Source organism: Peromyscus maniculatus, chromosome 14, assembly GCF_049852395.1.
Source record: "Peromyscus maniculatus bairdii isolate BWxNUB_F1_BW_parent chromosome 14, HU_Pman_BW_mat_3.1, whole genome shotgun sequence".
NCBI classification, from domain to species: Eukaryota; Metazoa; Chordata; class Mammalia; order Rodentia; family Cricetidae; genus Peromyscus; species Peromyscus maniculatus.
This window is the reverse complement of record NC_134865.1, coordinates 56,508,194-56,533,963: the sequence shown is the minus strand read 5'-3', so window position 1 is coordinate 56,533,963 and position 25,770 is coordinate 56,508,194. Positions and strand designations below refer to the sequence as shown.

The following is a 25,770-nucleotide window of genomic DNA, read 5'->3' as shown; positions in this document are numbered from 1 at the left end:
AACTATACATGATGACTACTCTGTGTTATTGTTCAGTTGCCAACAGTTTGTTCTGAATTTCTGGAATAAAACTCCTAAAGCAATGAAAAAAATATTGTGGAGATACATCTATTCATGTGAAAACTAAGAAAAATGAGAAGCAGGCAGACTTGATCTCAACAGGATGAGACTGCTTTATTGGAACAGTGAGGGTCCCAGCCTTTTTCCAGAATGAAGGCTGAGCTCACTTAGGGCTGAGGGACATGTATAAATACTTAGGTAGCCACTGGAAGTTACAGCCTCCCCCCCCCCAACCCCCCGCCCCTCCGTTTATACTGGGAGCAGGGTGGGTTGGTTTTGATACCAGGGCCTATTGTTTCTGCAGGTAGAGTGCAATGGTCAGGTTGGGGCTAAGCCATTCTTTATGGCCAGGGGCTGTTGCCCCATCCAGCTCGATTCAGTTCCTCATGACCCGAGACTATTACCCAAATGAAAGGTATTTTAAGTAAAAATTCAAGTTGCCAAGCAAAGTAAGTGATGGGATCCTCTTTAAAATCTATATAGTGCACATGAAGGTGCAGAAATACATATTTAAAAGGGTATTATAAAGGTGTAATAGTTGTTTTCTACAGAATTGTGTCTCCTCAAGATTCATATGAAATTGTCTTAATGTCCATGTCACAGTATCTAGGAACAGGGCCCTTAAAGTTAAGTAGGGCCATAATCCAGACCTCATGTTCTTGTAAGTGTAAGAGACACAGCCCAGCAGTGGTGGTGCACACTTTTAATCCCAGCACTCGGCAGAGGCAGAGGCAGGAGGATCTCTGTAAGTTCCAAGCCAGCCTGGTCTACATAGAGAGTTCCAGGACAGTGAGGGCTGCACAGAGAAACCCTGTCTCAAAAAACCAGAGAGAGAGAGAGAGAGAGAGAGAGAGAGAGAGAGAGAGAGAGAGAGAGAGAAAGAACTAGGAGGACCACCAGCAAAATACAAAAGGCCATCTGAGGACCTACTGGCTAGCACATTATCTTTAGCTCAAGGGTCCAGAGTGTGAGAAAATAAATTCCTGTTGATGAAGCAAGCCACTTAATTTTGTGGACGTATTATGGCGGCTCAGGCTAATACAGTGTTATTGCTCGAATATTTCCTGATTGCTCTGTAATTTTTTATTTCAAAATAACAAGTTTCAGCCGGGCGGTGGTGGCGCACGCCTTTAATCCCAGCACTCGGGAGGCAGAGCCAGGCGGATCTCTGTGAGTTCGAGGCCAGCCTGGTCTCCAAAGTGAGTTCCAGGAAAGGCGCAAAGCTACACAGAGAAACCCTGTCTCGAAAAACCAAAAAAAAAAAAAAAATAACAAGTTTCAGTGTGAAAAAGGTGATGCAATCACATTTAAAAATAAGGGATGATAAAACATGTATCAGATAAAATAAGAACATATTTATAATGTATGCAACCTCTGTTCTTCCAAAGACCAATCACATTACCATGCCTACTAACTAGAATTCCCCCAAATCCCTTACCAATTTTGTTTATTTGGGAATCCAGTCCCCAAACCTATTGGATGACCAGCAGAATAATCACTTTACCAAAAGAACTATGGATTATACTCTATGGAATTCATATTCCTAGTGCCCTATCAATAAATCCACTTTATCTGCATGCTCCCTTGTTCTTCCCTTGGTCACTGCAGTAGTAAACTCTAGCCATGAGTAAGTCTTGTTTCATTGTCAGGCCCAAAAGGAACTCGGGATAAATGGCCAACTCTGGTGCCTGTTAGCACACCAAAGCGCAATGCTGACCTCTAGGCTCACCCAGTCCCCGGGGCTCCCCTCAGCTCTTCTCACCCCTCGCCCTACTCTGAACATCTCCAGCTCTTGGACTTCCTTCCCCCGGCTTCTCATTCCTATATAACGCTGACATTTTGGCCCCCTCTCTTTTACATTTTTTTCTCTTTCTCTCCCTCCTTTCTTCCTCTCTTCTCTTCCTTTCTCTCTTTTCTCATGGCTCGGTTCAGTCTACTGGTCATGTTTAGTTTGCTCCCTTCTCCAGACTCTTCCAGATGCTTCCATCTGTACTCTTCTTCATATCTACAAGGAAAACCTTCTCCTCAGCCAGGCTGTAGTTGTATGGATTATGTCCTTAATTACATCACTAGCCTGCGACGGCGTCCCAGCCTAAAAAGCGGGCATGCCCTCTCTCTTTCCACACTCTCTCCTTCCGTTCTCTTCCCTCAGCTTGGTCTCTCTGTTTCTCTCTCCCCTTCTCTCTCCTTTTCTCTCCCAATAAAGTTCTAGAAAGGTAACTATGGTTCGTGACTCTTCTGTCATCGATACATCCAGCACTCTCCTCCGTCGGCATGGCCACCACAGGCAGCCAGCCACTGGTGCTACTGCTTAACCAACAGTAGTGGCAGAGGCAGGTGGATCTCTGAGTTCAAGGCCAGCCTGGTCTGCGGAGTGAGTTCCAGGACAGACAGGGTTACACAGAAAAACACTGTCTCAAAAAATAAAAAACCAAAACCAAAAAAACAACCTTCTCCTCAATCGTATCTTGGAGCAATCATGTCCTCACTTTATACATCTGATGTTAAAACCCCCACTTTAAACATTTACCATTATACCAACTTCATATTATCAGACATTTACTTGTCTTTGCAAATTAATTCAATGTATTTTGACACATTTCATATCAAGAACACTGTGAGCTAGGTATGTGACCTATTCCTTTAATCCCAGCACTGGGGAGGCAGAGGAGGGAGGGATCTCTGTGAGTTCGAGGCCAGCCTGGTCAACATAGCCAGTGTCAGATCCTAACCCCGCAGGATGGCAGTCTGGGCTCAGCTCAGGCTGGACTCTGACCCTGCAAACACCCAGCCTTCCTCAGAAACCCTGTAAAGTGGTTTTCCGTTTGCCAGGAAAAGCCATTACTTTCTTATCTGCTCCTGCAGGTTCCCAACTTCCGGAAAGGGCCTTTAGCGCTCTGTGGACTCAAGCCTCCAACAGATCAGAGCCCCAGGCCGGTTCCCAGGCTGTGCGGGCTAACCTGCTCTCCGACATAACCCCTTATCACAGGCAGGACTCTCTGTTCCCGTATCCCTAACAGTTGCCAGTCGGCTCCTCTCCCTATCTTTTCTCTCTGTCCCGGAGCGGTAGCCTCGGCAGACTTCCCCCAGATGCCTCTGGCTGTTCTCTTCCTCTTGTCCACAAGGAAAAACCTTCCCCTTGATCATGGAACAGCTATGTTTTATTTTTTTATTTTTATTTTTTTTATTTATTTTTTTTTTTTTTTTGGTTTTTCGAGACAGGGTTTCTCTGTGTAGCTTTGCGCCTTTCCTGGAGCTCACTTGGTAGTCCAGGCTGGCCTCGAACTCACAGAGATCCGCCTGGCTCTGCCTCCCGAGTGAACAGCTATGTTACTGGTCTCTTTACCGCGACCCTCGCTTACAGCAAGCTCCGGGAAAGCCGCGAGTACACAGTGGGTCCTGTCTCAAAACAGAAAAACTAACAAAACAAAACCATAAAGAATGCGTTGGGCTTCAGATTTTCTAAGGCTTAAAACATCCCCCTAAGAAACAAAGAAACAAAAGAATTATATAATAGATTCCTTTCCTTTTTCTTCTTTCTTGCTTTTTTTTTTTTTTTTTTAAAATCCTTCAAAATCACTCAATAGATTCTTAAAGTTGTTCACCAGAAAATGTGGCTTTGGGGTTGGGGATTTAGCTCAGGGGTAGAGCACTTGCCCAGCAAGCGCAAGGCCCTGGGTTCGATCCTCAGCTCTGGAAAATAAAATAAAATAAAAAAAGAAAGAAAGAAAAAGAAAATGTGGCTTGGTGTCAGTTTGTAATTATTTCTGGCCTGGGTCTAAGGAAGTTGAGAGAAAAGTTTAAAATAGTATTGAAACGGTTTCCCAAAATTCAGAAAATCTGGAGTCTGATAAGCACAGCTGAAATGTTAAATGATGGAGAACTGGAACAAATATGTTTTGTTTTTTTTAAATCCTTAATCTTTAAGCAAAGGTGTGTATTGAATAAAAGAGAAGAATATTTATCATATGTAACACTGTTAGCAATTGTACAAAATTGTTGCAATAGTCATTAATTGTCAACATTTTATATAGGTGGAAGATTTTTTAGCTCAAATTAGAATTATCATTTTATCAAGTGAATCGAGGCTTTACCATGAAAGCTGAGGCCAGAGGTTTCCAAGTTTGGCAGGCTGTACACACAGCAACAAGGCTTGGCTAGCATGGTTATGTTTTACCTAACAGTAGGATAGCACGCAAGATTCAGGATCTCATTCTTACTCAGCCTACCACTCAGAGAAGAGTGGTTTCTAACTGAAAATATTCCCAGGTCACCATCTCTGGCCACCAGAGGACACTGTTCCCTACACTTGCTTAGTGGAAGCACCCATGTGCTAGGACAAGTTATGTCCTTGTGGGGCAGGTGGGCGGGGGGGGGGGGGGGGGGGGACGGGACGGGACAGGACGGGACGGGACGGGAGATCTTTGTGTTAGATTAAGAAAGATCATCACAGTTCAAATTGAAACCTTTCAGTGAGACACCGAATTGAACTGTCACATAGTAGGGCAAGATAACAGAAACAGAGGAAGTCCTCTGACTTGAAAGCCATGAAGTTTCAAAACTGGTTTACTGGGGCTGGAGAGATGACTCAGCTGGCTGCTCTTCCAGAGGTCCCGAGTTCAACTCCCAGCAGCCACATGGGATCTGATTCTCTCTTCTGGTGTCCCTGAAGACAGGTCACATGGTTAGCCTGAGATGTAGATCTACTTGCTACTATGGAGGCATTTTTGATGATACTACTTTTATATCACTTGATGGTTTTACTATGACTAAGAGTTTAGGAGAACTGATTTCTGAGCTTTGCACTTATGTGGCCCATAGAGGCTCCCTAATAAGAGGCTCCTTCTCTCAGGGAAGACCCTCTGCTCTGGAATCTCAGGACTCTAGATAATGTTTCAACTCTAGTAGGGTGAAACAACTAGTCTTCTTGGTTGTAATAAGAGCAGATGGTACTGGGAGAAAGTACAACTCGGTGGGTATAACTTTGTGCCCAAAGTCATAGGCTTTGGCTCATATTTCATATTCATGAAAATCTTGGCATCAAGACATTTTTATTTTTCCAGGCAGGAAAATACCACACAGTGGTAATCCAGACAAGATGGTAAACATAAAAGAAGTATATTGATAGGTACCTAGGGGTCAGGGTGAAGTCTTGAGTAAATTTCAGGCAGGTTAAAAACTGACAAGAACAAGGCAGAATCCATCTATCGTGTGACTTCAGCAGACAGGTTCTGAAGGCTCAGATAAAACCGGTTAGGGCCCAAAGGGGATGTGAGACTTCAGAGCAATCCAGATCAGTCCTCAGAAGCAGAGCCATAGACAGTCCAGGAATGGGGAGTTGGGACAAATACTTCCTACAGTCTTTTACCTGAGGCTATGGTTGGCCTTCCAGACAGAGTTGACAGATCCATTAGTTAAAGTTCAGAGGCGAGAGGAGACCCAGCAGTGAAAGAAGGTAAGTTGTTTCAAAGGCTCACAGTCCAGTAGAACCCTTACAAGGAGGCTGAGATTCCGACAGAGAGCTTTCCAGGGGGCTGGGGAGATAGCGCGGTCGGCTGCATGCTTGCCTATCATACACAAAGCCCTGGGCCGTGTCCCTGACAATGCCTAAAACTAGGCATGGTAGTGTCTGACTGAAGAGGTGGAAACAGGAGGGTCAGAAGTTCAAGGTCATCCTTGTCTACACAGTGAATGTGAGACTCACTGGGGGGACATATGAGAGGCTACCAAAAAAGCCTGCTTCGTACTCTGGAAGACCAAAGGCACTTACAAGACGAGAGCTTTCAAAAATGGTACTTGGGCCGGGCAGTGGTGGTGCACGCCTTTGATCCCAGCACTCGGGAGGCAGAGCCAGGCGGATCTCTGTGAGTTCAAGGCCAGCCTGGGCTACCAAGTGAGTTCCAGGAAAGGAGCAAAACTACACAGAGAAACCCTGTCTCAGACCGCCCCCCTCCAAAAAAAAAAGGTATTTGGTATGTAATTGCAATGCTATATTTTGCTGCGCTCCACAGGTTTTTCACCACTGAGATATCTTTGGAAGAAAGTTTGGATTTGTTGCCAGGCATCCACCTGCGCCCTTGAGTGAGCCCTCGGCTCCCCTCCATAGAACACTGCTTCACCCAACACCGCATGCACAGAAGCTATGGAAGGAGGGAAATAAGGGGGGTCAATACAGTGACCAGTCTCTGGATAGTAGATTATCTGGGGTCTGTCCTTCCCATGGGCTTGTAGACGTCCACGAGCTATGTGGGCATAGAACTCACTCTTCCAGTTATGATCATCCATGCCCACAATGAACAGGAAGGGTCCCTGGGCCTTTTCCAGTGGAATAAGACTTTGACGGTTAGGTTCCTCCAGTGGATTGTTCCAAATATCCACCAAATCCAAAAGGCCCGACTCCATGGTCTTTTGTTTTGTTGGGTCACAGCCAAGATCGGGAACAAACAGATCTTTGTAATACAGGGGAGCTATTGTGTTGGCCACACAGCCGTTGATAAGGACAGTGGCCGTGATGTTCCTTAGGAAAGCAGCCATCGAGAGGCACAGGTCAGCGCCTTTGGAGAAACCAAGAAGCCCAACATTCGGGCCTTTCACCTGATGAGGAGAGAGACAAGTGTGGAGTTCATTGGTGGAAAGCATGTAGTGATTTTGTATTCTCCAAGTACCTTCTTTGTCCTCTTTACGCAATAATATACAAAGTTCAAACATGCCCGCTAAAAACAAACGAATTGATTTCTGAGTGTATACACCATCTAATGTTTATAAAGACTAGGTCAAGAGTATTGTACATAAAGGCCTTTATAAACTAAATTAATGAACAAACTGTTAAATAGTTCCCTACCTTGAATATACCATTATATATATATATATATATATATATATATATATATATATATATATATATATATATGTTTATCCACCATACCTTTGCACTCAGGGATGAGAGAAAACAAGCACAAAGCCTAAGTTAGGTCAGCCTCACAATGTCTCAAGGACAAATCCAGCAGCCCCCTTCTGAGTCACACTCGAACTTGTCCAAACTTGTGCAGGGATGTCCAAAAACAATAGGACTAAACCTCAGCCGATTGAAAGTATACTAGTGTAACCGCTGCCTGCGTAAACAATTACATTTGAGATGCTCTAACTGTCCCTGAAACTCCCCTTAGCTATGCTTAAAAGGAGCTTGCATGTTCCTCCTAGGGTTATCACCATTTTGTACAGGTGTTGACCCCTGCATGCTGGAATATTAATAAATGCTCTTTGCTTTTACATACTATTCGAGTCTGGGGTTGTTGTGTGATATTTTGTTTGAGTTCTCACAAATAAAGCTTGCCTGGAGATTAGAGGGTGGAGCTAGCCAGTAGTTAACTGCCATAGAGGTCTGGAGGTCTCTACAGACAGGAGACAGGAAGTGACAAGGCTGGGTGGAGAGAGGAAGTGATAAAGGGGGGCAGAGACAGACAGGATCTTAGCCCTTTTTCTTGGAGGACTTGTAGAGATAAGAAGTCTCTAGTAGCTGCTGTTCTGCTTCTCTGATCTTTCGGCTTTCACCTCAATATCTGATTCCTGGTTTTTATTAAGACTAATTAGGATCATGCTTCATGGGGACTTCCTTCATTCAGCATTTCCTCGGACCCTTGCTACTCTAAGTTTAAATGGCAGCAAAAGTTTGTGTCATTCCACTTACATTCACAGAAAATACTTAAAATAAATTTTCTGCTGTCAGATACTTTATAAAAGCATAATACTTATCTCAGTCAGGGTTATCACTGCTGTGATAAAAAACCATGACCAAAAGCAACTTGGGGAGGAAGAGTTCATTTGGCCTTCATTTTCACATCACAGTCCATCATCATAAAAGTAGTCAGGACAGGAACTCAAGCAGGGCAGGAACCTGGAGGCAGAAGCTGATGCACAGGCCACGGAGGAGTGCTGCTTACTGGCTTGCTCCTCATGGCTTGCTCAGCCTGCTTTCTTATAGAACCTAGGACCACCAGCCTAGGGGTGGCACCACCCACAATGGGCTGGATTCTCCCCTATCAATCACTAATTAAGAAAATGCCCTACAGGTTTGCCTACAGCCCAATCTTACAGAGGCATTTTCTCAGTTGAGGTTCCCTCCTCTCTGATGACTCTAGCTTGTGTCAAGTTGACATAAAACCAGCCAGTACAATAATATTTATCACAGACACAGCATTGATGAGGATCCTTAATATCATCAAAAACACCATCCCTATTCTGGTGTCACCAACGGTCTCAAAGATACCTCTTTTTGTCAAACTTTCCCCACTAACAACTTATATTAATGTTAGTAATGAGGAGAGTCAAACCTCTGGGATGTCAGCTGCCTTACTTGGGCAGTGGGAGGAGAATTTAAGGTTAGCAGTTTCTTAGTGCAGTGCTTTGGAGTCATGGTAGTTAGAAAAGGAACGAAACAGTCAAATCTTAGAAGACAGGAAAGGGGAAATAGGAATAATCTTCGCAACTGTTGAGGAAGTGCTAGGATCTCCCTCCATATCTCTAATGCCCAGTGCCGTGGCATGGCTTTTGGCTCTGGCCCTCAGTCCACTCCATGCCCTCCTTTGTATTCAGGACAGCACTGGAACCCACCTTCGGATGCTGCAGCATAAAGGCCAAGGCTTCTTCAAAGTACTCCAGGCGCACATCACTCAAATACTCAGGGAGGTCGTCAAATCTGAAGTAAGCCAGAGCAAGTACAGCAAAACCGTGCCCAGACAGGAGGCTGGCCCTGTACTCACACAGGCCACCGCCACTTCCAAACAAGTCGATGACCCCAGGGAATCTCCCCTCGCCTGCAGGGCACAACACAGCACGTCACAAAATGCCCTAGCCGTCAAAGGAGATTTGGGGATTCGGATTTTGGCAATCAGTGAGAAAGTCTTTGAAGTTGGGGATGCGGATGGCCTGAAATATTTGTGAATCAGGACCCTTCTTACTTTTTATTTATTTGGAGACATAGTTTTACTACAGTGTATAAGGTAGCCTGGAAACCTTGACCCTCCTGCCCCCTGCCTCTCAACAGGGGAGTTACACATGTGTGGCACCACATCTGGCTTTTTTTTTTTTTTTTTTTTTTTTTTTTTTTTTTTTTGGACAGAGTCTCACTATGTAGCTCTGGCTAGCGTGGAACTCATTATATAGACCAGGCTGGTCTCAATCTCACAGAGATCTGCCTGCCTCTGCCTTCTGGGATTAAAAGTGTGTACCGCTATGTCTGTCTGTTTGTTTTTTATTACCCACAGAGAAAAGAGAAGTGGAACAAAATGTCTTTTTTCCCCCTGAATTGTCACAAATAATAATAAAGTTAAAAGACAATGCACATCTCCCAACAACTTTTTCAGTTTCCCCTGAAAATGTTTTATGGGTGTAAAACACTCTTATGTAAACCAGGGGTTACTAGAGGGTATTCCCATCTCCTCATTATCTTCTCTACTTTAAAGAAGGGCGCCCTACATCAGCCACGCTGTTTTGACCCCTGAATACTTATATATACTGTTTCTTTTGCTGACTGTACTGTTCTCTTTCTCTCTCCTGACTTTGATCTGCTCAACTTCTCAGTTTGCCAACTTCAACTTAGATTCCTCTCCCAGACAGTCTTTCCACATGTCCCCAAGGCTGAGCTGGATTAGACAGTCTTAGACATGTTCTCACCGGTGCCTTAGTCTGTAGCTCCCTCTCAGAGTGCCTGCCACACGGTATGCTGTGTGGAAGCGTAATTTCTATTACACTATAAACTTTGCCCAAAATTTTGATAGGTCATGTCTTAGTTACTTTTCTATTACTGTGATTAAAAAACACCAAGACCGCCGGGCGGTGGTGGCGCACGCCTTTAATCCCAGCACTCGGGAGGCAGAGCCAGGCGGATCTCTGTGAGTTCGAGGCCAGCCTGGGCTACCAAGTGAGTTCCAGGAAAGGCGCAAAGCTACACAGAGAAACCCTGTCTCGAAAAACTAAAAAAAAAAAAAAAAAAAAAAAAACACCAAGACCAGGGCAACTAATAAGAGAAAGCATTTAATTCACGGTTTCGGAGGGTTGGAATCCATGATCATCATGGGGTTGGCAGGGAGTATGGCAGCAGGTAGGCGTGGTACTGGTGCAGTAGCCGAGAGCACCTATCTTGATCCAGAAGCACAATGCAGGGACAACTGAGACCTTGCTGCCTTTTGAAACCTCAAAAGGCACCCCAGTGGCACACCTCCTTCAACAAAGTCATGCCTCCTAATTTTTTCCAAACAGTTCTATCAACTGGAGACAAGATATATATTTGAAAAATATATAAGCCCATGGAGGCCATGCTCATTTGAACCACCACAGGCCACAGAGTAGACACTGGTATTTTCTGTTTGTTTTTCTTTTCTCATTCTCTTTTTTCTTTCTTCATTTCCCTCTTGCTCTTTAAGTCTCATGTAGTTCCTACTAGCCTCAAATTCGCCTGGTAACACAGGATCTTGAACTCTTGATCCTCCTGCCTCCGCCTCTGGAGTTCTGGGATTTCAAATATGTACCAGCACACTACTTAAATAATTTACTTGTATATCATGTCGTTAGCTTGTCCTTAATGAAAGCCTTTATAACACTGTGGTGGTTTTAGTAAGAATGGGCCTCGTAGGCCCATATTCTTGAATGCTCAGTCATCAGGGAGTGGCACTATTTGAGAAGGATTAGGAGGTGTGGCCTTGTTGGGGGAAGTGTGTCACTAGGAGTGAGCTTTGAGGTTTCAAAAGTCCACACTAGGTCCGGTGTTGCTCTTTCTGCCTAGGGATCAGGATGTAGCTCTCAGCTACTGCGCCAGTTCCCGCCTACATGCTGCCATGCTCCTCGTCATGATAATGGACCAAACCCTGGAAAGTGTAAGCGAGCCCCCAGTTAAATGCTTTCATAAGAATTGCTTTGGTCATGATGTCTCTTCACAGCATCACAACACTGACCAGGATAAAAACTCTCACTGGATGACTGAATCCATCGTGGTGATTTGCAGAGCTCCTACTAAAGTTGTGTGGAAGTCTCCAGAAATGGAGAGAGAAGAGACATGAAGTGGGACTCAGTTCCAGTCGCAGGAGTTCCCACTGGGCCAAGCAGCCACTAGGTAATTAGGAAGTGCCCAAGAACAGTAAAAATGAGGCGTATTCCTTACTTTCTACAGCAATCACCAAATTCAGTTTCAAAGTCCTGGGCACTGCAGTGACTCTAGCACCTTTCTGTGGTTAGAAGGGGGATGCCAGTTGTTAATATTCTGATCTGCACTCGAAATCCCACCCCTTGGGCCATCCTGCATCCTGACATAGAAGCCTCTTCTTAAGGAAATACTCCACCCCCTTCTCTCTCTCTCTCTCTCTCTCTCTCTCTCTCTCTCTCTCTCTCTCTCTCTCTCTCTCTCTCTCTCTCTCCCATGACGTGTGCACCCCTTGACCTCTCTCTCTTTCCCGTTCTCTCTTTCTCTCTTCTCTCCCTCTTTCCTATCTTCTCTCCATCTCTCTATTATAATAAACCATTTCCGTGCAGATGAAGCATCTGGGTTGTGAATGTCCACTCGCCACCCCACTGCCATGCTTGCATGGAGTGGGTCACCCACCAGCCAACCTCCGCATATGCCCAGCATGCCAGCATGTTTACCTGCACGCACAGGATACCCTTGGGGTCCCCTTGTAATAATTCATAACACGAGTGGCTGTCCTCCCACTGTTTACGTAGACTGCACCCTATTTTTCTTAGACCAGGGTTTATCAACATCAGCACAGTATTCATGTCCTAGTTAGGGTTTCCATTGCTGTGAAGAGACGCCATGACAACAGCAACTCTTATAAAGGAAACCTTTAACTGGGGCTGGTTTACAGTTCAAATTAGACCATTATTGTCATGACAGGACGCATGGTCACATGCAGGTAGACATGGTGCTGGAGAAGGAGCTGAGAGTTCTACATCTGGATCCACAGGTAGCAGGAACAGACAGTGAGTCACAAGGCCTGGCTTGAGCTTCTGAGACCTCAAAGCCCACCCCCTAGTGACACACTTCCTCCAACAAAGCCACACCTACTCCAACAAGGTCACATCTAATAGTGCCACTCCCCATGGACCTCTGGCGGCCATTTTTATTCAAACCAGTGTAAATCCATTTGTGTGTGTGTGTTTGTGTTATGTGTGTGTGAGTGCTTGTGCTTGAGTGTGTGTGTTCTGATGTATGTGGAGAATCCAAAGGTCGATAAATATTGGGTGTCTTCATCAATAGTTTTACACTTTACTTTTAGAGACTGGTTATAAACCTGGAGCTCACTAGCAGGCTAGAATGCCAGCTAACAATCCCCAGAAATTCTGTCTGTGCTTACAGGCTACAAAACAGCTTGACCACACAGCTGCCATGACAGACTTAGAGGCCCAGATGCAGCTTCCGGGACAGGTGTACTGGCAGGCAAAATCCAGATTCAGGAAAAGCCTTAAGTTGGGATCCACCCAGGGATGAGGAAATACCTGACATCCCAAACATTCCAATCATTAGATAAGGTGGCCAGAGTCTAGCCCATACCTGTTTTTGTTTTAGAGATACCCCTAGACAACTGTCAGCCAGTCAGGGTCCTGAACCCTGGAAATCCCTTCAAGCCAACCACTGCTATGATAAAAACTCTACCCTGCCTGGGCTCAGGGCTTTCTGCCCTCACTGCTGCATTATTATTGAAGATAATAAAGGCTCTTTGCTTTTCCATGCGGGAGTCAGACTCCGTGGTTGTTTTTTGGGGGTCCCCATGATCTGGGCATAACAAATTGCAGGCGTCAACACTGGTGCCCCGCTTTTTACATGAGTACTGAGGAACTGAGGACCGACCTGCACTCGGGTCTTCATGGTTGCCAAGCAAACACTTTGCTGACTGAGCTCTCTCTTCAGCCCACTGTGTCCATTTGGAACAGAATAATTTTGTTCTGGGGCTGTTAAGTATTTGGTGGGAAAGTTAGCAGCATCGTAGGCCCCTACCAGCTAGATGGCAACAGCATGTCCCGCCTTCATTTTCGACAAACAAAAATCTGCATATATTACCAAATGTCTTCATGGAGAGACAAAAATCACCCCAGGTTGAGAAACACCATCAGCATGTTTAGGGGGCGGGGGAGAGTGGCTGCCAGGGATATTCATGTGCATCTTAATGATTGGGGAACATCATCTTCATGTGTGGGTTTAAGGCTCTTTGAAAGTTTGATGTGAAAGGAGGCAAAAGTCACTCTTTAGGCATAAGTTATTGATTATATCGGTACTTAAAGTGCACCCACGTGGCCGGCATTTAGTGGAAATCAATAATAAAAGTTGAATGCCCTCTTCAGCATAGAGCTGGAAACTAACGGTGCATTAAAGGAATGAGACTTGGTAGAAATTTTTCCATTTAAAATGACTGACAAGCTTTGGAGACTGGAAGTTACACAATTATGTGATTGTCCGGCCAGGTCTAACTCAGGACCAGAAGAGAGCACAGGAGGGAGGCTGCTCACCTGGGGGCAGGAAGAGCGTGGCGCGCACACGGCCCTCGCGCACGGGCACGCGCCGCACCCCGGGAGCCATGAAGTGACGCTCGTGCACCGCCCGCGCCAGCAGCCGCCCGCCGTCGGGCTCGTGGCCGTCCAGCACCTCCAGCTCCACCACGAAGGGCGTCCGCACGTCGCGCTTGACCAGGCGCCAGAAAGGCCGCTCGGGCTCCAGGGCCCAGAGCAGCCCCATGGGCTCGAGCCCCGCGAAGCTGCCGCCCAGCGCGGGCGCGCGCGCCAGGTCCAGCAGGCCGTGGGCGTCGGCGCGGTAGCGCGCGTGGGCGCGGAAGCGCGCGCCTTTCTCGTCGCGCAGGGCGGCGCGCAGCGTGACGGGCTGCTCGGGGGCCAGGCCGCTCACGGCGATGCTCAGCGGCTCGTCCCAGCAGCTGCGGCCCGCGGGCTCCAGGCTCAGCGTCGCAGCCGCCATGGGGAGCTGGGAGCTCAGAGGCTGGAGGTCACAGGGAAGGACACGCGAGTCCGGAGGGAGCCTGGCCTGCTGTGGAGCCGACCTGGTGGGTCCCTGGGAGTTCTTGACCCGTGGGACTCGCGCCGCAGACGAAACGGACAGAAATCGGGCTGATGTCCACCGGGTGACAGGAGAGGTCAGAGTAGCAGTGGGGCTGAGCCCTGGCAGAGGATTCTGGGCACGTGGTGTGGAGGATCAGTGGGCACTAGGTGAACAAGATCGAGGCAAAGTCCGGCTCTTGCGTGGATTCAGTACCAGGTTTTTGTTTTGTTTTGTTTTGTTTAAACAACTTTTAAATACCGTGTCACTCATAATTTTAGACTGTTTTTGCTACTCTAGGGAAATACATAAGGTTGGGTAATTTATAAAGAAAAGAGATTTATGTCTTACAGTTTTGAAGCCTGGGAAGGCCAAGTTGGAGGGAGGCCAATACTTGGTCACAATCATCCAGTAGCTAAAAGCAAACAGCACTCACAAAACAGGAGGATCATTGTGATTCCAAGCCAGTCTGGCATACATAGAGAGATCCTGTTTTCAACAAACCCATAGAAAAAGCATGCAAGAAAAAGGCCAAACTCATCCTTCAAAGAGAAAACTAGAGATGCCCACTGTTGGTTAATCGGCGGCCATGCCAACGGAGGAGAATGCTGGAGGAGAGTCACGAGCCATGGTTACCTTTCTAGAGCTTTATTGGGAGAGAGAGGGAGAGAGGGAGAATGGGGGAGAGAAAAGGGGGGACCGCCAGAGTCGGGGAGGACAGAAGGAGAGAGTGTGTCTTATGAGAACCAACAACACTGGGTAACAGTGGTAGTGGTGTTTCCTGCCCTCAGGTCTCTCCTTTGCTGGCTGACTGCTGTGGTCTGCATCAGAGCCACCCAGATTGTTTTTTTTTTTTTTTGGTTTTTCGAGACAGGGTTTCTCTGTGTAGCATTGCGCCTTTACTGGAACTCACTTAGTAGCCCAGGCTGGCCTTGAACTCACAGAGATCTGCCTGGCTCTGCCTCCCGAGTGCTGGGATTAAAGGCATGTACCACCACCGCCCGGCCCAGATTGTTTTTTAACTGACAATAATAAGTTAGAGAAGACTAGCTATATTCCAGTTCTCATGGCCCACCTTTACCAAATGTAGGCCATGAACCTTTATCCTATGATTGGATGCAAAAATCACCTGTCAGGTTGCTGCTCAAGACACATTTCTGTCTGTAAGTTCCCTGTAAATTTTATCCTGTTTAATCCTGGAACTCTCTGTTTCTTTCTTTGGTCTCTTCTTGTTAGCATTTAGGCATCTGTACTGGCCTGCCCTTAGGGTCCTGACAGAATATACCCTCAGCTTCAGGCACTAAAAGGCTAGCCTTGCCTACCTATTATCTATCTCTTTCTCTTCCTTTGCTCCTGTCCCAGTCTCTGCCTCCTTCTCTGCCCATTCTCTCCCCTCTTCTCAATAAACGTCCCATGTGGGCCCTGTTGTATGGTGTGACTCCTTCTTGCCATTTTTAAAATACACCACTTTGGCTGTAGGTTTTTTTTTTTTGTTGTTGTTGTTGTTGTTGTTTTTTGTTTTTCGAGACAGGGTTTCTCTGTGTAGCTTGCCCTGAGGTTTAAATATATTTTCTACATTGTAACTCATGCCTTGATTTTGTAATATATATTCTACATGGTAATCTTTAGAAAAAAGTTCTAAAATTATATATTTCTTTCGTCTAACTTGGTATACAGTATTCTCAGCTATCAAGTTTGAGCATGCTAATGAGGATATTTTTCCAAACTGTCTTTGCTCACTAGATATGTGATAACTGTTCAGTCTGTGGTTCTGTCTGCTCACTGTGTGTTTTCAGATTCCTGTGTTGGTTTTCCTAATAGTCTACACCTATAAATGAAGACTAAATTTCCAGTTGTTGCTTTGCGTGGGATTTGGCAATACACTTCATGTTCTCTATTTCAGGAGACATCTGCATTTCATTCATGGGGAGGATCTGCTCACCCACACTGCAGGTTATCAGGGACACACTGTTCATGGCTTGTTGCCTCTGAGTTAGCCTTGAATCTGATCACCATATTGACTTGGGGAAGGCAGGACTCAGTGACTTTGGTGGATACAAGCCCTTCTTCCCCTTCTGCACAGAGCAAAGGTATGGAGAGAAAAGTACAGCCTGAGAGAAGAGTTGATCCTCTCTGGCCAGAGGGCAAGACTGAATTTTTGTGATCCACTGCCTCTGTTCCCCATCCCTATATGATCTGATGGCTGCAGATGAGGTGGAAGACAGTTTAGGATGCCCATCCATTGTCCTCTCAGATTGTCAGCTCTCTGAATATGGCATGGTTTAAATGTTCAATTCTTGTACCTGCCCCATTGGACACCCTGAGTGATGTGGTGCAAGGGTTCAGGTGTCTCTGTCTTTTCTTTCCAACCTACAAGGTTGCATTCTTGGCATGGAAGCAACTGTATCAGCCTTGTGTAAATGCATGGGACTCAGGCATGTCAATGTTGGGCTTAATTTTAGGTTACTGAGCATTCAGGATAGAGGGAAACAACTTTGCTCCAACTTCCAAAAACTGAAAGCTTTGTTTCTGTTCTTCAACTGAACATGTTTATTATAGTTTTCCAAGGCCTATACTTTCCTCATTTTCTCTTTCTCTTTTCTGCCTATTTTGGAACTTCTAATTTAAAAGGAAAATAGAGCAAAGGGGGAACACACACACACACACACACACACACACACACACACACACACACCACTAACAAAGGTTGTGTGCAGTTAGGGGCTGGTTGTCATCCATGTATTTCTCCCCAGTGATTCATGTACTTGATATAAAATGGTGTGGAATTGGCATGTAATCTGAAAATCTTTAAAATGTTAAGATCACACCCCGTATTTATGTCCCTAAGTGGAACACAAACACTGTACAAATAGCTCCCTTACAATCACAACAATTTTAAGGAATAATGGCCAGAAAAGGCCCCTGTATGTTCAGTATAGACACAGTGCTGTTTTCATGTAAGTTCAATCCATGGGTGGTAGAATCTGCAGTGTGGAACCCACATACAGAAGGAGCTATAGCATATGCTTTCTTGTAGAGTACAGATGTGTTTATCAACCGTCCTTTAGCAGATAGTTATTCACTGCATTATATCGCAGGGACTGCTGGTCCATGTTCCTCACTTCTCATCCTGGAACTGAAGTTGCCTGCTGCATGCTGTACCAGGGAGCAAACATGCTTCTCAACCTCAAGTTCCTTTCAAATCGCTGCCCTGTAAGGTAGAGTGGGATAGCCCAGTGGCAGAGTGCTAGCCTACCATGCACAAGCCCTGGGCTCCATCCTTAGCACCCTAAGAATGTAGGAACCACTCTGTCCTCCAACCAATAAGGAAGACCATCCATAACACCTTTGCAGGGGAAAAATTCAGGACTTTATTAAAAGGTGAAAAAATGGATACACATCCTAACAGTGGCAGCCCTTCTCAGGAGTGATCACAAATGTCACTACTCAAAGAAAATCACAGTTTTGCTGGGATTGTCCCCTCTTCACCACCCAAATGTTTGTGGAAGAAAGTCTGGAGTTTCTGCCATGCATCCACCTGGGCCATGGCATGAGGCCTGGGCTCCCCTCCAAAGATGACAGGTCCGTTATAAACTTTGAGTAGGGTAGACTGGCAGCATGGGAAATAAGGGGGCTCAATATAATGCCCTGCTTTTGGGTAGCAGATGATCTGGGGTTTCTCCTTCCCATGGGCCTGCAAGCGTTTGGAGATCTCATTGGCATAGAACTCGCTCTTCCAGCTCTGGTCATCCTGACCCACAATCAACAGGAAGGTCGTATCTGACCTTTCCACAGGGATGATGCTCTTCTGGTCAGGTCCTTCTAAAGGGCAATTCAGAACATCCAAAGTATCTTTAAGGCCATCTTTGGTCACCCTGATTCGATTTAGATTACTGCCCAAAGGGGGAAGGGTCTCATCCTTATAGTATAATGTTCCAGCAACATTGGCCATACAGCCATTGATTATGACAGCAGCCGTGATGCCTTTCAGGAAAGAGGCCATGGAGAGGCAGAGTTGAGCCCCTTTGGAAGTCCCCAGCAGGCCAATCCCTGGTCCCTTGACCTAAGAAAGAGACATGACAGAAGAAAGGGGATGAGTTCATCTGGAGGGTAGGACAGTTAGTGATGCCAACCTATGGAGGCAAGGCAGCCTTTCCTAAATCTCCCTCTGCACCATCCTGGCTTTTGAAAGGTGATAAAGTCTCTTCAAATCAATGTCCCTAGTGGTAAGATGAGGCTCAACTCTACGTCCCATATTGTAACTAGGAATGCTGGGCCTTATTTTAGACTTGTTCCTAACTAGCTCTTATAACTTAAGTTAACCCGTATGTTTTAGTCTATGTTCCTTTACAAGGATTGGTTACATTTACTCTGTACTGCCCATCCTGATTCCTCTGTGCCTGACTGGCTATTCTAATTTTCTTCTCTCCAAGACCTCTCTATCTCCAGAAGTCCTGCCTAACCTCTTCCTGCCTAGCTATTGGCCATTCAGGTTTTATTAAACCAATCACAGTAGCATATCTTCACATAGTGGAAAGAAATATTCTGCAACACCACGGTCTAGAAGAAGCTCATGTGCACCAGTCAGGAAAATATTTTCTTTTTTATCTGTGATGAATTTACAGTGGTGGGCTCTATATTCACATGGCTTCATGATCATCCAATAAGCATCCTAGTAAAGTGAGGTAAGATTCTGCCTATGAGCAAGAGTTCAAGATGCATGTGTAGGTAATGGGGAAGAAAGTGATGCTTCAAAGAGTTTCTTATTTTTTAAAAAGAGTGTTGAGGGGAATGAGACTTTGAAGACTTTGTTTAAATTCAAAACCACTGACAGACTCTGCAGAGTGGGGGCAGGGTGACCGAAGTTACACTCTTTCATGATTGTAGGGTCAGGCAGTGGGACTCTGTAGGAACATTACTAGGCTTTCACTGAAATGTTTACAAAACCAGAAGCTCCCAGACAAGGCCTCTACTGCTTCTAACAGGGAAGCTTTCAACCCTTGCAAAATGAGGGTCCTCCTGTCAGCTCTCACTTCTGCTGGGCTTCAGGAGTGGCCTCTGTTTCCTTGTTCACACTGAGTGTGATTTTCTGTTGTCCACATTGGTCCCCGCCTTGCCCCACACTGCGCTCTGAACTCACGTGGACCTGATCGTGTCTTCCTCACCTCTAGTCCTGTCTGACGCCTCTGTTGTCTGCCAAGTGAAGGACGTGTGTCAGTTAGTGTTAGGTCCTGCTGTAGGGCTTCATAAGTGTGAGCTCATTGGTGCTCAGGACAAAACCAGAGCCTGGAGACACACTCAAGCAAAGCAATGATGCCGCTCAGGGACCCGGCCCAACTGTGATATCCCTCAGCCAAGCCAGATTTTGTTTTATTAGAATTTGTGTGTGTGTGTGTGTGTGTGTGTGTGTGTGTGTGTGTGTGTTTCTCCATCTATGTCTATGTGTGCACAGCTATACTCATCGATTCCCTGGAGCTGGAGTTACAGGCAGTTATTAGCCCTTTCCTGGGTACTGGCAACCCAGCCATGGTCCTCTGGAAGATCTGCAAGTGATCTTAAAGGATGAGCCACTTGTCCAACCTGCCATCTTCCACTATGTGACAAATGTGTCCATGTCTCAGGAGGCTCCCTTTCCAGACAAACCACAATACCTCCCTTTATCTGAGGTATTCAGTCATCAGACTGCTCAATGACCTGATCAATGCCCTGAAATTCCATCCAGTTGAGAAATTTGGTTTTTTTTTTCTACTTTCAAAATGAAGATTGGATTGTCTCACAATGTCTGAGCAATTGGGTTGAAAGGCTTACCTTGGTGTATGTGTCTTGGGGGTTGTTTTAGGAACATAGTTTCTAAACCAAGAGTCAAAAATAAGAGCCAACCTGAGGGTGCCTGAGCAGGTAGTTCACAGCTTCCTCAAAGTACTCCAGGTGAAGGGTCTTCACGCTCTTGGGGAGGTCATCGTATTTATAATAAGCCAGAGCCAGGACAGCAAAACCCTTCCCAGCCAGCAGACTAGCCCGATACTCCAGAAGGCCACCTCCAAGTCCAAAAATGTCTATGATCCCAGGAAAGGGTCCATTTCCTTAGGGAAACAAAAACAACAGTCCTCTAATGAATTTTAGAGGTCATTTTCATTTAAGTGGGAGCAAGGAAGGGGAGTTATGGGAATCCAAACCTCCTTTCCTACTCTGAGAGGAGACCTCCTTGGATATTACATCTGAGCAGGCCAGGGCTTCTGAGTAAAGGAGAGCAAGGGGCAGTCTACCATTTAGTCAGCTCAACAGCATTTGCACCAAGTTCCCAGCAACTCTGAGTGCCCTTCTTTATGGATATCAGCTGCTGTCTGGGTGCTGGGACTAGATGCATGGCTCCTTGTTCAACCTCCCTTGGATCCTCTCAGTTTGCTGGTCCCAATTTTCCAAAGTCCCTATCAATTGTTTTCTTACATCTATGACCTTCCAATATGTTCTTTTCCTACTTAAACCACCCCAAATCTGTTTTTGATGCTTGTAATAAAAATATGATTATTTGATTTTTCAACTATTAAGTTATCAAAGCCTACTGTAAACAAAAGTTTAATGTCCTGACTACCTGTTCCCAAATACCTAGAAGCCACTTCCAGAATTACCACACAGAGGCTTAATATGAATTGTATATTATAAATGCTTTGCAAATAGCTCAGACTTATTATTAACTAGCTCTTCCATTTTAAGTTAACCCATATTCCTCATTTATGCTCTGCCATGTATTGGTACCTTTAGTAGCATGCCATGTTCATCTCCTGCGCCCTCTGTGTCTGGCTGGCGATTCCTCACTGTGCCCTTCTCCTTCCCATCATGTTTAGTTTGGTTGTACCGTGTAAGATTCCTGCCTGGCTACTGGCCAATCAGTGTTTTATTAAGCCAGTTTGAGTGACAAATCTTTACAGTGTACAAGAGGATTATTCCACAGCATTTCCCCCTTTTTGTGTTAATTAAAAAGGAAGGTTTTAACCTTAGTATAGAAAAACTATATACAACAAAAACAGTTATCAAGTAAGAATTACAGTTACAATGTCTGGTTGTATTTGACAAAATTAAATAAAATATTCTACCTTTTATCTTTGTGAGTCCAAAGGTTTATATCTAACTTATCTTTTATCACAACTAAGGAAAACTATAATTATAACTATCTAGTCTTTAACTCCATCAAATACCTGACAAAGAAGTAATATTACCTGAGTAAGCAGAAAGTGCAGGCAAATGACTTTCAAGAAAATGTGAGAAATGACAGAAACAGCTGACTGCCTGGACAGTCACCCATGGTTCCTCTGTAATGATGGGGCATCTAAGTCTGGCCTATGGGCCTACCATATGTGACAGAGTTTCCTGTGAAGCAGGGAATTTTGAAGGACTGTCCTACCTTATGTTCAGCTATTGGCAGGTCAGCTTCTTTATTAAACCAATCAGAGTAGTACATATTCACAGTATAGAGAAGGATTATTCCATAGTAGCCTACCATTGGTTTTTTTGTAAAAAAAAAAAAAAAATCTTTAAAGCACTTCTACATTGTTAGGTAATGTCTGCATGTTCTGTGCCAAGGCTTGTAACTTTTAAAAACTATTGTAAAAATTTTCTTATTTTATGTGACTGCATGTTTTACTTGCATGTATGTATGTGTACTACTTGTGTGCTTGCTACCCAATGATGCCAGAATAGGGCATCGGATCACCTAAACCTGGAGTTAGACAGTGGTGAGCTGCAGTGTGGATGCTGAGAATTGAACCCACAGACCCTCTAAGAGCAGCCAATGCTCTTAACCACTGAGCCATCTCTGCAGCCCAAGGCTTGTAATTTTCAAGGTAGGCATCTTTCTTAGTTAGGGTTTCTGTTGCTGTGAAGAGACAGTATGACCATGGCAACTCTTGTAAAGGAAAACGTTTAATTGTGGTGACTTGCTTACAGTTTCATAGATTTAGTCCATTGTTGTCATGGCTGAAAGCATGGCAGCATGCAGGCAGACATAGTGCATAAATATCACTGCATAAACTTGTAGCTCTCCTATTTAAGGCTGTCTGCCAGAGCCATTTACATTCCAACCATCTTCTACTGCAATATTGGAGCCATCAAATTGTGCAGCACCACTGATTTAACTGTTATCCTTATCCTTGGATGGTCTTCAAACTGCTTTTTATTAGCATTTCAACAGTTCAAAGTGCCAAATCCCCCCGAACATCTCTCTGTGAGTCACTGAACTGAAGTTCCCCTCAGAGCTGTGGCTCTTTTACCCTGGGAGTTAGTTACCTCGGCATCACCCAGACATGTTTTCAGATTCCGGACTCAAGAGTGGCACTCAAGTCCTGCAGGGTTAAAAAGTTCCCCAGTGCTTGTGCTGCCCCAGGTTGCCTGAAGGACTGTTCTAGAACAGCGATAACAAACGTGAACCCTTGCACAACCACCCGTGGGGCGTACTATATGACAGGGAAGATTTCTAGTTCAGGGGGCTTGGGCCAGCCCTGATCCTCTGCTTGCCTAAGCAACCTCAGATGTTGCTCCTGAGTTGACCTGCAGTTCAGGGCTCCCCCAGCCATGAACCCAAGTCAGAAGGGCTTTTCCAGGGGTCCCTGACCTCTAAGGGCTCCTGGTGAGCGTGGCGGACAGGGAAGAGGGGCCCAGGCAACGCACCCACGAAGCATCCCGGGCTGCAAGCCCAGGAGGGAGGCTGCTCACCTGGGGGCAGGAAGAGCGTGGCGCGCACACGGCCCTCGCGCACGGGCACGCGCCGCACCCCAGGAGCCATGAAGTGACGCTCGTGCACCGCCCGCGCCAGCAGCCGCCCGCCGTCGGGCTCGTGGCCGTCCAGCACCTCCAGCTCCACCACGAAGGGCGTCCGCACGTCGCGCTTGATCAGGCGCCAGAAAGGCCGCTCGGGCTCCAGGGCCCAGAGCAGCCCCATGGGCTCGAGCCCCGCGAAGCTGCCGCCCAGTGCGGGCGCGCGCGCCAGGTCCAGGCGGCCGTGGGCGTCGGCGCGGTAGCGCGCGTGGGCGCGGAAGCGCGCGCCTTTCTCGTCGCGCAGGGCGGCGCGCAGCGTGACGGGCTGCTCGGGGGCCAGGCCGTGCACTGCGATGCTCAGCGGCTCGTCCCAGCAGCTGCGGCCCGCGGGCTCCAGGCTCAGCGTCGCCGCCGCCATGGGGATCTAGGAGCTCAAGAGGCTGGAGGTCACAGGGAAGGACAGGCGAGTCCGGAAGGAGCCTGGCCTGCTGTGGAGCCGACCTGGTGGGTCCCTGGGAGTTCTTGGACCGTGGGACTCGCGCCGCAGACGAAACGGACAGAAATCGGGCTGATGTCTACCTGGTGACAGCAGAGGTCAGAGTAGCAGTGGGGCTGAGCCCTGGCAGAGGATTCTGAGCACGTGGTGTGGAGGATCAGTGGGCACTAGGTGAACAAGATCGAGGCAAAGTCCGGCTCTTGCGTGGATTCAGTACCAGGTTTTGTTTTTTAAACAACAAGAAAAACAACTTTTAAATACTGTGTTACTTTTATTTTAAGCTATTTTTGCTACTCTAGGGAAATACATAAGGTTGGGTAATTTATAAAGAACAGAGATTTCTGTCTTACAGTTTTGAAGCTTGGGAAGGCCACGTTGGAGGGAGGCCAGTACTTGGTCACATGTCATTCAGTAGCTAAAAGCAAACAGCACTCACAAAACAGGAGGATCATTGCGATTCCAAGCCAGTCTGTCATACGTAGAGAGATCCTGTTTTCAACAAACCCATAGACAAAGCATGCAAGAAAAAGGCCAAACCCATCCTTCAAAGGGAAAACTAGAGATGCCCACTCATGCTGTAACTCACTCGGTTTACCAGCGTAGAGTCCTCTTTAAGTTTCTACTCAACCATACTGGGGCAGTGGTTACTAAGTATCTACCACACAAGAATTGACAGACACGTTGAAACTTAGCAAAGTCACATAGGAAAAGAATAAGTCGACTGTGTAAAGAGAATTTATACACACAATCATGTGGCATATCCTTATAAGGACAAGATCCAGAAGCAGATCTCTCACTACCAGACCCTAGGGGCCACTCTTCTGCTCCAGAGGTTTTTGTTTGTTTGTTTGTTTGTTTGTTTTTGTTGTTGTTTTGTCTCTTTCCAAAGATAATTGTTTAGTTAGGTTTGCTTTACTGCAAGGAGATATCCCCGGATATTAATTTATGATGAGAAAGTATTTAAAGTTACTGTAATCCAATCCAAGATCTTGGGGCTCCATTGTTGAGGCCTCTAGTGGGCATAGTAGAAGTTAAAATGAGGTCTACCCCTGTGCACATCACAAGTTAGAAAAAAGACATTAGGATTCCACAACTCCATTTCTGGGCACACTCCCAGTGGCCTAAAGTGTTCAAGTATTTCTCTTTCCTCCTTTCCTTCCTTCCTTCCTTCTTTCCTTCCTTCCTTCCTTCCTTCCTCCCTTCCTTCTTCTTCTTTTTTTTTTTTTTTTTGATTATTTGAGACAGAGTTTCTTTGTGTAACTCACTCTGTTAGACCAAGCTAGTCTCCAACTCAGAGATCTTCCTCCCAAGTCCTAGGATTAAGGGTATGTGTCACCATTGCCTGGCTTCAACTGGGAATGTTTTAAGTTTTCTTTTCATTTCATTGTAAAGCTCTTTAATCTAAACTTTTCTATACATATCAGAGTCATCCTTTGTGTGATTGTGGGGATTCAGCTTGATGTTATTAATGGTATCTTGGTTATACCTGCTATCTTGTATAGATTATTCTATCATAACCCAAGCACTTAGTATGAACAAAGTCATTGAAACAGTCAGCTAAGCATGTTGTACCATCTGCTGGTGCTCAGATTGTTTTCTTTTTAATTATCTTTTTTTTCTTTATTTTACATACCAGCCACAGTTTCCCCTCCCTACTATCCTCCCATCCTTTCCCCCATCCCCCGAGGCCAATATACCCCCTCCCCACCCGCCCACTCCTCCTCTGTCTCCAATCAGAAAGGGACAGGCCTCCCTTGGGTTTGAGCATAGCAAGTCACATCAAGTTGAGGTAGGACTGAGCTCCTCCCCCTGTATAAAGCCTGGACAAGGTAAATCCACCATGAGGAATAGGTCCCCCAAAGTCAGCTAAGTGCCAGAGACCGGGCCTGATCTCACTGCTAGGAGCCTTACAGACCAAGCCACACCACTGTCCCACACATGCAGAGGGTCTAGGTCAGTCCCATGCAGGTACCCTAACTGTTGGTGGAAAGTCCATATGCTCCCATGTGCTCAGGTCAGCTGTCTCTGTGGGCTTCTTGACCTTGACACCCCCCACCCCCACCCCACCCCTCTCTTACAATCCCTCCTCCCTTTTTTCAGGAGGACTCTCAGAGCTCAGCCCAGTGCTTGGCTGTGGATCTCTGCATCTACTTCCATCAGTTACTAGATAAAGGTTCTGTGATGACAATTAGGACAGTCACCAATCTGATTACAGTAGATGGTCAGTTCAGGAGCCCTCTCCACTCTTGCTAGGGGTCTTAGCTGGGGTCATCCTTGTGGATGACTGGGAGTTTCCCTGGCACCAGGTTTTTCCCTAGCCTTGAATCTCACCTGCAAACTGCCTCCTGCACCCAGCCTGCCCAACCTGCTTCCTCAAGTTCTCATCCTCCACACCCCCCAGTCCCGCCCCCAGTGTACCTAGGTGATCTCT

At 46.1% G+C, this 25,770-nt stretch overlaps 2 protein-coding genes across 2 annotated transcripts; both read right to left on the bottom strand.

Moving 5' to 3' along the window:
- Positions 1-149: 149 nt before the first annotated feature.
- On the bottom strand, positions 150-14,248 carry LOC102905493 (acyl-coenzyme A thioesterase 6). Its single transcript, XM_016001437.3, has 3 exons — positions 13,555-14,248; positions 8,671-8,873; positions 150-6,654 (listed from the first exon to the last, which is right to left on the bottom strand). The coding sequence occupies exons 1-3, from the start codon at positions 14,012-14,014 to the stop codon at positions 6,049-6,051; spliced, it is 1,269 nt and encodes a 422-aa protein (XP_015856923.3). The 5' UTR covers positions 14,015-14,248; the 3' UTR covers positions 150-6,048.
- A 3,191-nt stretch (positions 14,249-17,439) lies between these two features.
- Positions 17,440-23,452, bottom strand: LOC143268466 (acyl-coenzyme A thioesterase 5-like). The gene is made up of 3 exons (XM_076551050.1): positions 22,802-23,452; positions 19,973-20,175; positions 17,440-18,155 (listed from the first exon to the last, which is right to left on the bottom strand). Exons 1-3 carry the CDS (start codon positions 23,259-23,261, stop codon positions 17,550-17,552), a joined length of 1,269 nt encoding a protein of 422 aa, XP_076407165.1. The 5' UTR covers positions 23,262-23,452; the 3' UTR covers positions 17,440-17,549.
- Positions 23,453-25,770: the final 2,318 nt, after the last annotated feature.

What these genes read in the sequence shown, in the direction of transcription:
- LOC102905493 (XM_016001437.3), bottom strand. Translation starts at nt 14,014, where the DNA reads ATGGCGGCTGCGACGCTGAGCCTGGAGCCCGCGGGCCGCAGCTGCTGG. An exon ending in CACGCTCTTCCTGCCCCCAG is followed by an intron (nt 8,874 to 13,554) that starts GTGAGCAGCCTC and finishes TGTGCCCTGCAG; the next exon opens with GCGAGGGGAGATTCCCTGGG. An exon ending in TTATGCTGCAGCATCCGAAG is followed by an intron (nt 6,655 to 8,670) that starts GTGGGTTCCAGT and finishes TCTCCTCATCAG; the next exon opens with GTGAAAGGCCCGAATGTTGG.
- LOC143268466 (XM_076551050.1), bottom strand. Translation starts at nt 23,261, where the DNA reads ATGGCGGCGGCGACGCTGAGCCTGGAGCCCGCGGGCCGCAGCTGCTGG. An exon ending in CACGCTCTTCCTGCCCCCAG is followed by an intron (nt 20,176 to 22,801) that starts GTGAGCAGCCTC and finishes TGTTTCCCTAAG; the next exon opens with GAAATGGACCCTTTCCTGGG. An exon ending in ACCTGCTCAGGCACCCTCAG is followed by an intron (nt 18,156 to 19,972) that starts GTTGGCTCTTAT and finishes TCTCTTTCTTAG; the next exon opens with GTCAAGGGACCAGGGATTGG.